Source organism: Tursiops truncatus, chromosome 3 (assembly GCF_011762595.2).
Source record: "Tursiops truncatus isolate mTurTru1 chromosome 3, mTurTru1.mat.Y, whole genome shotgun sequence".
NCBI lineage: Eukaryota > Metazoa > Chordata > Mammalia > Artiodactyla > Delphinidae > Tursiops > Tursiops truncatus.
In genome coordinates, this window is record NC_047036.1 from 58,569,093 (window position 1) to 58,584,543 (window position 15,451).

Below are 15,451 nucleotides of genomic sequence, written 5' to 3' on the forward strand. Positions count from 1 at the left end.
TTCTATGCTGTTTGAGTAAACTGTGTTTATTTCTTATCCACCAATTCCTACTGGACTACTGGGCTACGTTCTACTGGACTACTCTAGGTCCTCTGACTATTAGTGACTCAAATGTTTACATATAACAAAAATTCAAAGTTTAGAAAAGGAGGTCTGTTACTAGAGAGATCATATTACAATACACCACTATTCTGGACTATAAGACACAACCATAATTAGGCACTGCTTTTTTAAGCTGGACTTGTGTTCAAACTGAAACATTCTTACCTGTAATTTTAAATGTTTCTCTTTGTAATGCTCTGGTGATTGGTATTCTCTGGTACCAGTGTCCAACACCTTCAACTTCCCAAAGCAGTTCATGGTCTCCTGGATATTTTTCAAAGTACTGGTTGCAAGCTGAAAAACACATTGAAAGTTTTCTAGAAATCCCCGAAATCAAATGTTTGGGCAAACAGAAGATGGAAAGTAAGCTGTCCAAGTCACTTAATGGGGCTAGCACAACTTTGATACCAAAAACACCAAGGAAACTCAAAAAAAGTATACAGCAGTCTCATTTATGAATAAACAAAGATAAAGATGATAAACCTCACCAGCTGTGAAGGAAATATAAGATGAAACAGCAGGATTCCATTTTCACACCCATCAGATAATAACAAGCATCAGAAAAATAAGGGAAATGGAAACTCCCACACTGCTGGTGTGAGAACAATTTTAAAGTGCTTAGGCAAGTTGAAGAAAAATATTTTATGATCCAATTCTACTTCTAGGTATACACGATAATGACTTAAACATATGCAGAAGAAGGCATCTATAATGATCATTACAGGACTGTTTTAGGCAGTATAACCTCAGTGCCCATCATTAGGGGATATATGAATAAATTATGTATACAATAAAATACTATACAGCAACTACAACCAATAAACTACAGCTACATATAATCAACGTTGATAAATCTAAAAAAAAAGTCAGTAAAAAAACAAGTCAATATTACCTACAAAAGGATGTCATTTTATAAGTTTAAAAACACATTAAACAAAATGATGCAGCATCTAAAAAAAACAAAATAATGCCATTTGCAGTGACATGGATGGACCTAGAGATTGTTATACTGAGTGAAGTAAAACAGAGAAAGACATCATATGATACCGCTTATATGTGGAATCTCAAAAAAGGTACAAATGAACTTATTTACAGAACAGAAATAGAGTCACAGATGTAGATAACAAACTTATGTTACCAAGGGGGAAAGGGGTGGGGGGTTGAATAAACTGGGAGACTGGGTAGTGTACACTACTATATATAAAATAGATAATAAGAACATACTGTATAGCACAGGAAACTCTACTCAGTACTCTGTAATGACCTAAATGGGGAAAACAATCTAAAAAAGAGTGGGTATATGTATAACTGACTCACTTTGCTGTACAGCAGAAATGAACACAACATTGTAAATCAACTATACTCCAATAAAAATTAATTTAAAAAATAATAAAATAATTTAAAAAATGATACAGCCTCTGTGGAAAATGGTTTGACAATTCTTCAAAAAGTTAAACATAGAATAATAACCCAGCAATTCCACTCTTAAGTTTATATCCAAAAGAACTGGAAGCAGGGACTCAGATATCTGCACACCCATGTCCACAGCACCATTATTCATAGAAACATAGAAAGGTAGAAACAACCCAAGCATCCATCAAAAGATAAATGGATAAACGAAATGTCACATATTCACACAATAAAAATCTACTCAGCCATAAGAAGGAATGAAATTTTGATATATGCTACAAAAAGGATGGAACTTACACATTATGCTATGTGAAATAAGGCACAGAAGGGCAAATATTGTATGAATCCACTTATGTGAGGTACCTAGAATAAGCAAATTCATGACAGACAGCAGAAAAGAAGTTAGAGAATGAGGGGAGAGGAGAAGGGGGATTATTGTTTGAAGGGGACAGAGTTTAGACTGGGGATGATGAAAAAGTTTTGGGTATAGACAGTGATGATGGGGACACAGTATTGGGAATGCAGTTAATGCCACTGAATTGTACCCCTACAAATGGTTAAAATGATAAATATTATGTTATGTATATTTTATGACCAAAAACTGTTGAGGAGACACTGCTCTGGGAGAGATCCCCGGTGCTCTCCTTACTTACTGCAAGTGGTAAGTTCTCCCACTCTACGGCCTGGTGTGTCTTCTGGCTCAACAATCACCAAGAGGCGAACCCAGTTTCCGGGCAACACCTCCAATAGGGCAAATGAGGGGAACTTCGGTGCTATTTAAATTATATTTTGGGAAGTGTGAAAATCTAAAGTAACTGTTTAAATAAGAATATATACAAAATAAATCTAAAATTATTATTTTTAAAAACTCTAAATTTCTTAAAATAAAAAAGCACAAGAAATAATGTTTTATAGTATTTATAGACATAGACTTATGTGTGAAAACATGGGCAGGAAGGATATACACCAACTTGAGAAACACAATTATCTCTGGGGAGGAAAGAAGAAAGGGGAATGGGATTAGGGAGGGGTCCAAAGAGAACATCAACTGTATCTACGTTTTGTTCGGGTCTCCCAAAAAATAAATGAAAACAAATATGGCAAAATCTTAACATTTGTTAATCTGGACACTGGATATGTGGACACAAGGATACCATTTGCTCACTTTTCCCCCACATATTTGGCAATATTTCTCATGTTTTCTGGTTGTAGTTCCTATACTTATTAGGAAGGGAAAAGCTGGAGAAAACCAACAGGCCACACCGAGTCCTCTGCCTGAAATAAAATAACTAAAATAGCAGAGGATACCTTACATAATACATAAGCACCTATAATTCACTTGGTATTCAATTTATTTATCATGAGAATCCTAAAAAAGGGTAATAAGAGAGTCTGCCTGCAGTAGATGTGTTTGCATTCCTCCCCAAATTTAGTAAAGCAATAATCAGACTTTAAGAGGAAAATCCATTTTCATATTTTCCAAGGGTATACAGGGTTCATTCCATTCTCATGTATGGGTCTAGACAGAAGCTGTGATTCAAGATGGACATGCAACACTTGGCTCTTGTTTTATGGATTTTTGGTATTAAAAGGGGGGAAAGAAACTTAGAACAAAAATATTTTTTCAGTGGAAATAAATATCTGATGTTAGGTTAAAATCAATGGTAAATTATATTTTATACAAGTTTTCTAATAAATTACTTTCCAGGTTAAATATTACTTCATTAAGAAAAGAGTAGTGCTATGGACTTTACACAAGTGCAAACATAAATCCACTAATTGCTTTTAAAACACCACAACACAATATATCCACACAATGAAATACTAAACAGCACTAATAAAGAATAAATAGAGCTACATGAATCCACGGGAATGAATCTCATAATGATAAAGATGAATAGAAAAAGAAAACTACAGAAGAATTCATACAGTACATATTATTTATATAAAATTCTTTATTTTTTTTCTGCACTGCGCAGCTTGTGTGATCTTAGTTCCCCAACCAGGGACTGAACCCCGGGCCCTCGGCAGTAAAAGCACAAAGTCCTAACTACTGCACAGCCAGGGAATCCCCTAAACTTTTTAAATATGTAAAACAATATGACATTGTTGGAGGATGTATACGTATGTATTAAAAGTCTAAGAAATGCATGGGGAAAATAAATGCCAAATTGAGGATAGTGCTTATTTCAGGGAAGGGAGTAAGCTAATTGGATAGGACAGAAGTTCAACTTATATTGGCAATGATCCACTTCTCATGGATGGTACATGCTGGATGATACATGAGTATTTGTTACCTTATTCTTTATATTTTTTGGTATATCTGAAATTTCTTTTTTTTTTTTTTAATTTAAAAAGCCACCACAGACAAATAACCCAAAGAAAGAATGGTTAAAGGATGTAAATAGACATTTTTCCAAAGGAGGTACATAAATGACCAATAAGCACATGAAAAGATGCTCAACATCAAATGCAAATCAAAAGTACAATGAGATGCCACTCCACATCCACTGAGATGGCTCTAACAAAAAAGACAAATAGGGCTCCCCTGGTGGTGCAGTGGTTCAGGGTCCACCTGCCGATGCAGGGGACACGGGTTCGTGCCCCGGTCTGGGAAGATCCCACATGCCGCGGAGCGGCTGGGCCCATGAGCCGTGGCCGCTGAGCCTGCGCATCTGGAGCCTGTGCTCCGCAATGGGAGAGGCCACGACAGTGAGAGGCCCGCGTACCGCAAAAAAAAAAAAAAAAAAAAAAAAGACAAATAATAATGAGTGTTGGCGAGGATATGGAGAAATTGTAACTCTCATACAATGTTTATGAGAACGTAAAATGGTGCGGTTGCTTTGGGAAACAGTTTGGCAATTCCTCAAAAGGTTATGGCCAAGCAATTTCATCCACGCCTAGGTATATACACCAGAGTAATGCCCACACAAAAGCTACACAAATGTTCAAAGTAACACTATTCGTAATATCTAAAAAGGGGAAACAATCCTAAAGTCCATCAGCTGATGGTAGATAAACAAAATGTGGCATATCCACACAAGGGAATACTCCTCAGCCATTAAAAAAATGAAGCACTGATTCATGCTACAACGTGGATGAACCTTGAAAACATCTATGCAAAATGAAAGAAGCTAGACACAAAGGACTTACAATATAATTATATCATACAATTCCATTCATATGAAATGTCCAGAACAGGTAAATCCATAAACACAGAAAATAGATTAGTGGTTGATTGCTAGGGGATAAAGGAATGGGGGAATAGAAGAGTGACTGCTAATTGGTACAGGTTTTCTTTTTGGTGTGATGAGAATGTCCTGGAATTAGACAGTGGTTATGGTTGCATAGCTGTGAATATAATAAAAAACCACTGAATTGTACACTTTAAGAGGGTGAATTTTATGGTATGTGAATTATATTTCAACTTTTTAAGAAAGTTACCACACCCCCAAAATGCCATTTATGTGGAGGTAAGGGCACATTTGCAAAATTAAGCCCTAGAGAGCCAAGGAATATAATTTACTTAATATTGATATATGCACATTTAAAATATCCTGCAGAAACAAGTCAGAAGTGACACCGAGACAAGTTTAACTTTCTAAAAACTTAATCCAATTACCTATGTACATGAGAGAGGTCAGTGGATACCGCAAGCCAAGTGCATCTTCTGTAAAGGAATCAACAAAGTCCTCCAGCATATGAAGCCCAAAGTCTTTGCCTCTATATTTCTTTCTAACGAACATTGTATCAAGAACTGGCAGTTGGTAGCTTTGGGTAAGAAACGAGGCACATATGCTTCCTGCAGGAATAAAACAGAAATCCGACAATTTTTCACATTTAAAAGGCCACATATGTATATACATTTAGAGAACATGAGTTAAATCTAAAATTGGTTAGTTTTTCTTACATCAAGAAAAATGTTAAAGACACACTTAAGTTTTATAATATAAAATGCTTTCCAGCTATTACGTATCATAATGTATACGAGATGATGAGAAGAGCTATTTATTTTACGTTTGCCAACAGTATCTCATACAAGATAAACAACTATTACCATTTGATGAACTATATACTAGAATACATATCACTGTCCATAGACTTGCACAGCTTTAAAATTCATCAATTATTAAAATTTCAAATTTAAAGAGTATTTGGTGATTGTATATAGTTTATATTATAATACATGAAGTATCTAATTCCAACCTTAGTAATGTGAAATAGTCATCTTTTCCCTTTACTTTTTGCCTAGTGATTACAGTCTCATTTGTTATCTATTTAATGATGGCAAAGAAGTGAATTAGTTCTCCAAATTTTTAAGGACTATGGATTAGGACTAAATGGAAACATCTGTTTTAGAAATGGCTAAGTCAGCAATCTTTCTGCTGTGAATATATGTTTTAAAATATCTTGTACGTTTAAGGTTTAACAGGAGAATGTTTGTAGTAGTAATTAAATATGTCTCTCCTTGTTACATTACAGAGCTATTCTGATTTGTCTTTTAAGAACCCTGATTTGGGTTTTGACCCTCCAAATAGATGTGTAAGCGCCTGTAATGTATCTTAAGATAGTTTATAAGTTGAGGGCATCATGGTGGGGCGGCCCACTTTCTATTAATTTTAGTATTAATTCATAGTTAGCTATCAGTCAACATTCTACTTTTTTGTGCCTCAAGTAAAACAATCTATTATTCTCAGTTACATTATTCACATGGTTTTGGATAATTATAATAACGTAGTTCAAGAAAGAAACAAAATTTCAGGTAACAAACACCCCACAAATTAACTTTTACCAATCATATCATTTGATGAGTTGGTCAATATAACAAGGATTTTTTTAGTTCAACCAAATAATGAATTACTTATGATTAAATTGGAGAACTTCAATAACTTTTTGCAATAGACTCTAAGACTATCAACTAACTTAAATTCAGAATAGTTAACGCACATTGCTACGTACTTAGATCTTAACTGCTGACATTCAGTTCGGATACTGCTAAGGGTCAAAATGTCTTTATATAGTGATTTAGTTAACAATATTGTATTATATACTTTCAATTTACTGAAAAGGTAGATCTTAAGCGTTAGCACCTCAAGAAAAAAAAAAGAAAGAAAATGGTAACCATATGAGGCAATAAATATATTAATTATCTTGATTTTGGTGAATATATCACAACGTACATCAGATCATCAAGTTATACACATTAAACATATACAACTTCAAATTATCAATTATATTCAATAAAGCCAAAATAAATAAATAAATTTTTAAAGAATCTAACAGGTAGTCTCACCAACAAGCTACTGTGACCATTATCAGTTTTTAATGCCTTAAAATCAGGGTTTTCTCATAGCAACTGCTAGAAGTGATAATGAAATCAAAGGAGACATTACTTTAGAAGTAGCAGTAGTTCAAAGGACAAAGCAAAAATGAGAAGAGAAAGCACTATTTAGTTCTCAATACCATCTGAGGATCTGCTGGTATTTACTATTATGCGTGCCTCAGAATACCAACTATATGAAGTAAATTTCCCACAAATTATTTTTTTTTCTGTTTTCACACAAACATTCCTTTAAGTAGAGAAAAGGTAAAGTCCAGCATCTAATAGTGTTCAAATGATCAATTTATGGAACTAATAGTGTTCACGAAGTGTAAAGTTCTACCATTTACTCACCATGTACATATTCATTTCAAAAAATCATGCTAATTCTCTTTTGCCTACACCTTCAATACTTATTTTTGTATTTGTATCAGGTTCTACCCTGATACAAAAAGCAATCAAATAAAGGGCAGAAAAAGAAAAAAAAAAAAAAAAAAAAAATAAAGGGCAGAAAACCTCTGCCCTGTTACCAGAGATTCTTCAGACACATCAAACAGCTGCAGTTAATAGCACAATTACTTAGTAAAGTAAAAACCACAACCTCCTAACTTAGATGAAGTTTTCATTAAAATAAATCTACTAATTGAAATAAAATTAAACTTAGCATTGCATATGGCAGCTTGAATATTTTCCTCAGAGGACCACTTTTGGCCACCTTCTTTTTCTACATGCTCTCTCTGGGTAATCTCACCTACTCTAAAGCCGTCTACCATTTATCCAAATGCTCATGACCACTAAACTCTTATTTCTGTAATACATGAGACTTACTACAAGATGAATGGAAGAGCTCATATAAATGTAAATACAACAAAAAACACATGATCATCTCCAAAGACAAAGCAAAATTCAGTACATTCATGATAAAAATACTCAACATCCTCAACCTGACAAGGGATCTATGAACAACCCACAGCTAACAAACATCACACTTAATGGTGAAAGTCTGGATGTTTCTGCCTAAGATCAGGAACAAGATAAAAATGTTTATCCTCGCCACTTCTACTCAACATGGTAAGGAGGTTCTAGCCAGGGCAATTAGGCAAGAAAGGGAAATTAAAGGCACCCAGATTGAAAAGAAAGAAGTAAAATCACATTCACAGATGACATGATCTTGTATACAGACCTTAACATTTTCATCTTAAGAAAACCACTAAAAAATTATTATTATTTTTAAAATATTTATTTATTTGGCTGCACTGGGTCTTAGTTGTGGCACATGGGATCTTTGTTGCCAAGTGCAGGATCTTTTAGTTGAGGCATACAGGATCTAGTTACCTGACCAGGGATCAAACCTAGGCCCACTGCATCGGGAGCACGAAGTCTTAACTACTGGATCACCAGCGAAGTCCCAGAAATCCACTAAAAAATTATCAAAACTGATTTTTTTTACAAGTTCGGCAAGGTTACAGGATATAAGATCAATATACAAAAATCAGCTGGGGACCTCCCTGGCAGTCCTGTGGTTAAGACCCCAGGCTTCCACTGCAGGGGGCACAGGTTCGATCCCTGGTCAGGGAACTAGGAACCCACATGCCACGCAGGACAGCCAAAAAAGAAAATCAATTGTATTTCTATACACCAGCAATGAACAATCTGAAAATGAAATTAAGAAAACAATTCCACTTACAATAGCATCAACAAATAATAAAATTCTTAGCAATAAATTTAACAAAAGTACAAAACTTGTATACTGAAAACTACAAACATTTAAAAGAAATTAAAGAACACTTAAATAGGGCTTCCCTGGTGGCACAGTGGTTAAGAATCCACCTGCCAATTCAAGGGACACGGGTTCGAGCCCTGGTCCAGGAAGATCCCACATGCCGTAGAGCAACTAAGCCCGTGCGCCACAACTACTGAAGCCTGTGCTCTACAGCCTGTGCACCACAACTACTGAAGCCCATGTGCCTAGAGCCCGTGCTCCAACAACAAGAGAAGCCACCACAACGAGAAGCCCACGCGCCGCAACTAGAGAAACCTCAGGCACAGCAACAAAGACCCAATGCAGCCAAAAACAAATAAAATTTAAAAAAAAAAAGAACACTTAAATAAATGGAAAGACATCCCATGTTCATGGTTCAGAAGACAACACTGTTAAGATGTCAATACTCCCCAAACGGACCTACAGGTTCAAAATTCCAGCTGGATTTTTTGCAGAAATTGACAAAGTAATCCTAAAAATCATATGGAAACGCAAAAAAAATACAAACAGCCAAAACAATCTTAACAAAGAAGAACGAAGCTGGAAGACTCACACTTCCCATTTTAAAACTTACAAAGCTACATAATCAAGCCAGTGTGATATTGGCACAAGAATAAACAGAGACCAACAGAACAGAAGTTCCAGAAGCAAAACCTCTTATTTATGGTCAACTGATTTTCAACAGGAGTCCCAAGGCATTTCTATGGGAACAGAATAGTCTTTTTAAATGAATGGTGCTGGGACAACTGGATATCCCTATATGCAAAAAAATGATGTTGGACCCCTCCCCCTTTCCTCAGACCATATACAAAATTAACTGCAAATGGATCATAAACATAACTTTAAGTGCTAAAACTATAAAATCTTAGAAGAAAACATAGAAGTAAATCTTCATCACCTTGGGGTAGGAAAAGCCTTCTTAGCTACAACACCAAAAGCGCTACACCACCAAAAGCAAAAGTGACACGTAAGAAGAAGATAATTGGATTTTATCAAAACTAGTGCTTCAAAGGATACCATCAAGAAAGTAAAAAGACAACCCAAAAAATGAGAGAAAATACTTTCAAATTATATATCTGATAAGGGACTTGTATCTAGAATGTATGAAAAATGCTTACAACTCAATAATAAAAACACAAAACCCAATTTAAAAATGGGTTGAAGGGCTTCCCTGGTGGCGCAGTGGTTGAGAGTCCGCCTGCCGATGCAGGGGACACAGGTTTGTGCCCTGGTCTGGGAAGATCCCACATGCCGCGGGGCGGCTGGGCCCGTGAGCCATGGCCGCTGAGCCTGTGCATCCGGAGACTGTGCTCTGCAACGGGAGAGGCCACAACAGTGAGAGGCCCACGTACCACAAAAAAAAAAAAAATGGGTTAAGGATTTAACAGACATTTCTCCAAAGACATACAAATGGCCAACAGGTATATAAAAAATGTTCAATGTCACTAATCATCAGGGAAATGGCAAATCAAATGAGGTATCACCTCATACCTGTCAGGATTGCTATTATCAAAAAAACAAAAACAAAAACAATGAAGACAACAAATGCTGGCAAAGATATGGAAAACTGGAACCTTTGTATACTGTTAATGGGAATGCAAAATGGTGCAGCCACTATGAAAAACAGTATAGAGGTTCCTCAAAATATTAAAAATAGAACTACCACATGATCCAGAAATCCCACTTCTGGGTATATATCCAAAATAATTGAAATCAGGATCTCAAAGAGATATTAACAATCCAGTGTTCACTGCAGCACTATTCACAATAGCCAAGGTGTGGTAAAACCTAAATGTCCACTGACGGATGATGGATAAAAAAATATGGTATATATATGTACAAAAGAATAATATTCAGCCTCAAAAAAAAAAGTAAATCCTGCATACAACATGGATCAACCTTGAGGACATTATGCTAAGTGAAATAAGCCAGTCACAGGACAAATACTGCATGATTCCAATTATATGAGGCATTTAAAATAGTCAAACTCACAGAAGCAGAGAGCAGAACAACGGTTGCCAAGGGCAGGGTGAAGGGGAATTGGGGAGCTGTTAATCAATGGGTTTAAAGCTTCAGTAAGGCAAGTTCCAGAGACCTGCTGTATAACATTACACCTATAGTCAGCAGTGTTGTAATCTACAGTTAAAAATCTGTTGAGAGTAGATCTTATGTTAAGTGTTCTTACCACAATAAAGATTACAAAACATTTTTTAAGATAAATAATCTAGACAGAAAGGAGATTAGTGGTTTCCAGGAATTTCAGGGTAAAGGAAATGAGGAGTGATAGCTAATGGGTACAGGAATTCCTGAGGTGATGAAAATGTTCTATATTAGACAGTAGTGATGGTTGTACAACTCTGTGAATATACTAAGAATCACTTCAGGGTGAATTTGATGATATATGAATTATAGTAGAATGGATCTCAAAATAGCTGTTCTGAAAGAACAGACTAAAAAAAAAATGTATATACTGTATGATTCCATTTTATAAAATTCCAGAAAAAGCAGGCTAATATATAATAATAGACAGCAAATAACTGTTTGCTTGGGGTCAAACAGGGGGAAGGAAGGATGGTTACAAATATGCACAAAGAAACTTTTGGGGGTGACAGATACGTTCATTATCTTGATTGTGGTGATAGTATCACAGCTGTATAAATAAGTAAAAATACAACAAATTGTAAACTTTAAATATGGTCAAGTTTTTGTATGTCACTTATACCACAATAAAGCTGGGGGGGGGGGGAGATTTTTTTTAAAAAGGCTAGCTCGATTTAAAAATGGGCAAAGGAGGGCTTCCCTGGTGGCGCAGTGGTTGAGAGTCCGCCTGCCATGCAGGGGACGCGGGTTCGTGCCCCGGTCCGGGAAGATCCCACATGCCGTGGAGCGGCTGGGCCCATGAGCCATGGCCGCTGAGCCTGCGCGTCCGGAGCCTGTGCTCCGCAACGGGAGAGGCCACAACAGTGAGAGGCCCACGTACCGCAAAAAAAAAAAAAAAAAAAAAAAAAAAAAGGGCAAAGGATTTGAATAGACATCCCAAAGAAGACACATAAACAGCAAATACGCACATGAAAAGATGCTCAACATCCTTAGCCATTTAGGAAATGCAAATCAAAATGACAATGCCATCACTTCACACCTACCAGGTTGACTATAGTCAAAAACATAGATAGGGCTTCCCTGGTGGCGCAGTGGTTGAGAGTCTGCCTGCCAATGCAGGGGACAGGGGTTCGTGCCCCGGTCTGGGAAGATCCCACATGCCGCGGAGCGGCTGGGTCCGTGAGCCATGGCTGCTGAGCCTGTGCCTCCAGAGCCTGTGCTCCGCAACGGGAGAGGCCACAACAGTGAGAGGCCCGTGTACCGCAAAAAAAAAAAAAAAAAAAAAAAGATAAAAATAAGTGTTGGCTCACAATGCAATGCTTAAATGAAATGTTTATTTTTTCACAATTTTCTGTGCATCTATATACTTTTGCTGAACAAAAAGAATCATTGCTTTATATCATGTTTACTTTTTCTTAAATAGTCTATTTTCCCATGTCATTAAATATTCTCTGAAAGCATTTTAAAAAGTATCGGCAAGGATGTGCAGAAACTGCAGTCCCGGTGCATCGCTGGTGTGAATGTAAAACAGTGCGGTTGCTTTAGAAAACAGTCTGACAGTTCCTCAAAAGGCTAAATTTAGAGTTACCATATGAACCTGGAATTCCACTCTTAGGTATATAACCATGAGAAATAAAAACCTGTACACAAATCTTCATAGCAGCATTATTCATAATGGCAAAATCATAAAAACAACTCAAAAGTCCATCAAATGATAAAAGACAATGTTAGAATATCCATACAAGGGAATACTATTTGGCCATAAAAAGGAATGAAGTGCTGATTCAAGAATGGATGAAACCTGAAAACAGTATGCTAAACAAAAGAAGTCAGATGCAAAAACTATTCTGATTGTATGATTTCATTTATATGAAATGTCCAGAACAGGCAAATCTACAGGGACAGAAATCTATAAGCAGATTAGTGGTCGCCTCGGGCCAGGTACCAAGGGCAGGGAGGGAATGGAGAGTGACTGTTAACGAGTACAGGGCAGGGTTTTTTTTGTGGTGACGAAAGTGATCGAAAATTGGTTACAGTGAAAGTTGTACAATTCTGTGAATATACTAAAAAAAATTGAATTGTATGCTTTACATGTGTGAATTGTATGCTATATAAATAAACCTTAATAAAGCTGTAAAAATGTAAATAAACAAAATTTATACATGTGACTCCAATAAACCATTTATAATTAGGTTTTTCATATACTCCCCAAACCTGCTTCTCCCCTCCTGTTTACTGATTTTTCAGTAAATCTCATCACCATTCTACCAGTGGCTCAGAGCAAAACGTGAGATCTCATCCCTGACTCTTCCTTCATAGGCCATGTACAATCCATCAGAAACACTGCAGCAATAACTTCATAATTTATCTCAATTATGGTGACTCCCACCTCCTTCTTCCTTGCCCGAGCCACCATCACCTCTCACCAGGGTTTTCTGCAATAATAACCTCTTAACTAACGTAGCTCCTAACCCTGCCACCTCTCTTTCTGGTTTTCTACACAACAGAGCTACCTTTTTTAAAAGGCCAATCAGATTGTGTCATGCCCATGCTTAAAATCCTCCACTGGATTCCTATCACCCGCAGAGTGAAATTTAGACTCTTTCCTTGGCCTACTGGACGTGTCAGGATGTGTGCCGGTCTCTCTCCATCCCCATATCACTCAACTCCCTCTACTCTGGCCACACTGGCCTTCTTGTTCTTTCTGAAACACCCTGAACTTTCTTCTGCCTCATGGCCTTTGCCTTTCAGTTCTTTGCCTGAATACCTCTTCTCTTGAAACTTCACATATCTCATCATTCCCTCACTTCCTTAGAGGTGCTTCCCCGACCGCTCTATTTAAGATAGTACCCCCCAACACACACTCTCTATTCTTTTAATCTACTTTTTCTTCACAGACCTGAGAGCATATCGCCTATTTGTCTATTCATTGCTATCTTCTCCTCTTAAATGTAGGTTCTGTGATGACAGTTTACTTACAAAAATTGTATTACTATCTCTCAATTTCTCCATCTTGCTCCTTCTCCTATTCACCCTCCTCCCCTTTCCCTCTCCTTCCCTATCAATATGGCACAAAAAATAACTTTTGAATAAATGAATAAATTTCAACAGTACCATTCAGGATCTACGCATCACATTCAAGAACAGCTATTCTGCTGCAACTGAATAACTCTCTCTTTTCATGGAATTACCATTTCTTCTTTGTCCAACCAGTAATGTGTCTTTCCTGACCTTCATAAAACCTTCATAAAGCCAACAATGTGTGACTGTCTCCACAGAGCACAACATAAAGTGAATTCTAAACAAATAATGTGATTATCTTTACAGGAGAGATCCTGTCATACACCACTAGGCAAGTACTCTCGTTACAGTCTTCATGCTTTATAAATTGGTTAACATAACGTTAGCTGTTATAACAAACCAAATCTGGAAAGCTTAACATTAAAAAGTTCCATTTTTGTTTAAGTAATAGTCTCACATAGCTGTTGCTGGGTAGTGGACGGCTTTCTGACTCACAATCATCCAAGAACTTTTTCAGTTACCTATTGTTGCCTAACAAACCAGCCCAAAATGTACTGGCTTAAAACAAAATTTATTATTTCATTATTTATCACAACTCTCATATGGTATCAGATGGGCCACTGGCACAGCTAAAGGTCCAAATGGCTTCACTCCCACAGCAGCAGCTAGCCGGCTGCTGACTGGAATTGCAGCTGGCCTTGCCAGCTGGGCACCTCAGTTCAATGTAGTTGCTTGAGCTTCCTCACCACGTGGCGGTCTTGAGGTAGGTGTGTTTCTTCCATGGTGACTAGTCTCTAAGAGTACCAAAGTGGAGACTACCAGGCTTCTTAAGGTTTAGGACAGTGTCACTTGTGCTGCTGTCTACTGGTTAAAGCAAGTCACAGGGCCAACAGATTCAAGCAGGCTACACAAGGACATAAATACTGGAAGCACGGTTCACTGGGGGCCCTCACAGTAACACAGGAACTCATGTTCCTTCTATCTTGTGGCTTCTCCATCCCCTAGCTCTTCAGAATCTTTTGCATTTAGCAGACAGATGAGGAAAAGGAATGCATCTTAACCACTCTGCTCTGATGTCATACATATCATTTCTCTCATTACCATGGGAAGAATTAGTCACACAGCCCCACCTACTTGTGAAAGCAACTGAAAAACATAATCCCTGACTGGACAGTTGCTGGCCAATGACAAGAATACAGAAGAGGAAGCACAAATATTTGGTAGACAGCTAGCAGCCTCAGCTAACTTTCTGCTTTCTCTTTTCTCCCAGTAGATTAACACTTCCTTTTCAACTTTCAGGAAATCAACTTTGCATCTCAGCAGATAGTACCTTTTGCTGGCAGACTCCTTTCACAGTTATGTTTGCTTATCTCAGGCTATTTTCAGTAACTTATAGCCTAACACCAATATTGACAAATACACATACTCATGTTATACAATAGTTTTGACTGACCTCATTCACATTTTAAGATTACACTAACTTCTGTGGCCCACACAAATATCCACATCTCCCCCATGTGGTCCACCTTACATTTCTAACTACTCCCCCATGTGGTCCACCTTACCTTTCTAACTACGTATCTCTTATATGTCCCATAGGAACACTGAACTTTACATATCAAAACTGAACTCAAGTATTACCAAATCCACTGCTCGTATATTCCCAATTTTAGTTAACAGCTTCCCACCTAGGCACCCGAGTCAAAACCCTCAAGATTCATCACTGGTTCCTCCCC

The 15,451-nt window shown here is 37.2% G+C and overlaps 1 protein-coding gene across 6 annotated transcripts in view; it reads right to left on the minus strand.

Annotated features, from left to right (window-relative positions):
- Positions 1–15,451, minus strand: part of FAM169A (family with sequence similarity 169 member A) — a 65,313-nt gene that overhangs the window by 18,786 nt on the left and 31,076 nt on the right. For all 6 annotated transcript variants that reach the window (XM_019929830.3, XM_019929825.3, XM_019929828.3 and 3 more), the window contains 2 exons: positions 5,135–5,314; positions 268–396 (listed from right to left, as the gene is read on the minus strand). In XM_019929830.3, coding sequence (XP_019785389.1) covers positions 268–396; positions 5,135–5,314 — 309 coding nt within the window. The remainder of the gene's footprint in view (positions 1–267; positions 397–5,134; positions 5,315–15,451) is intronic.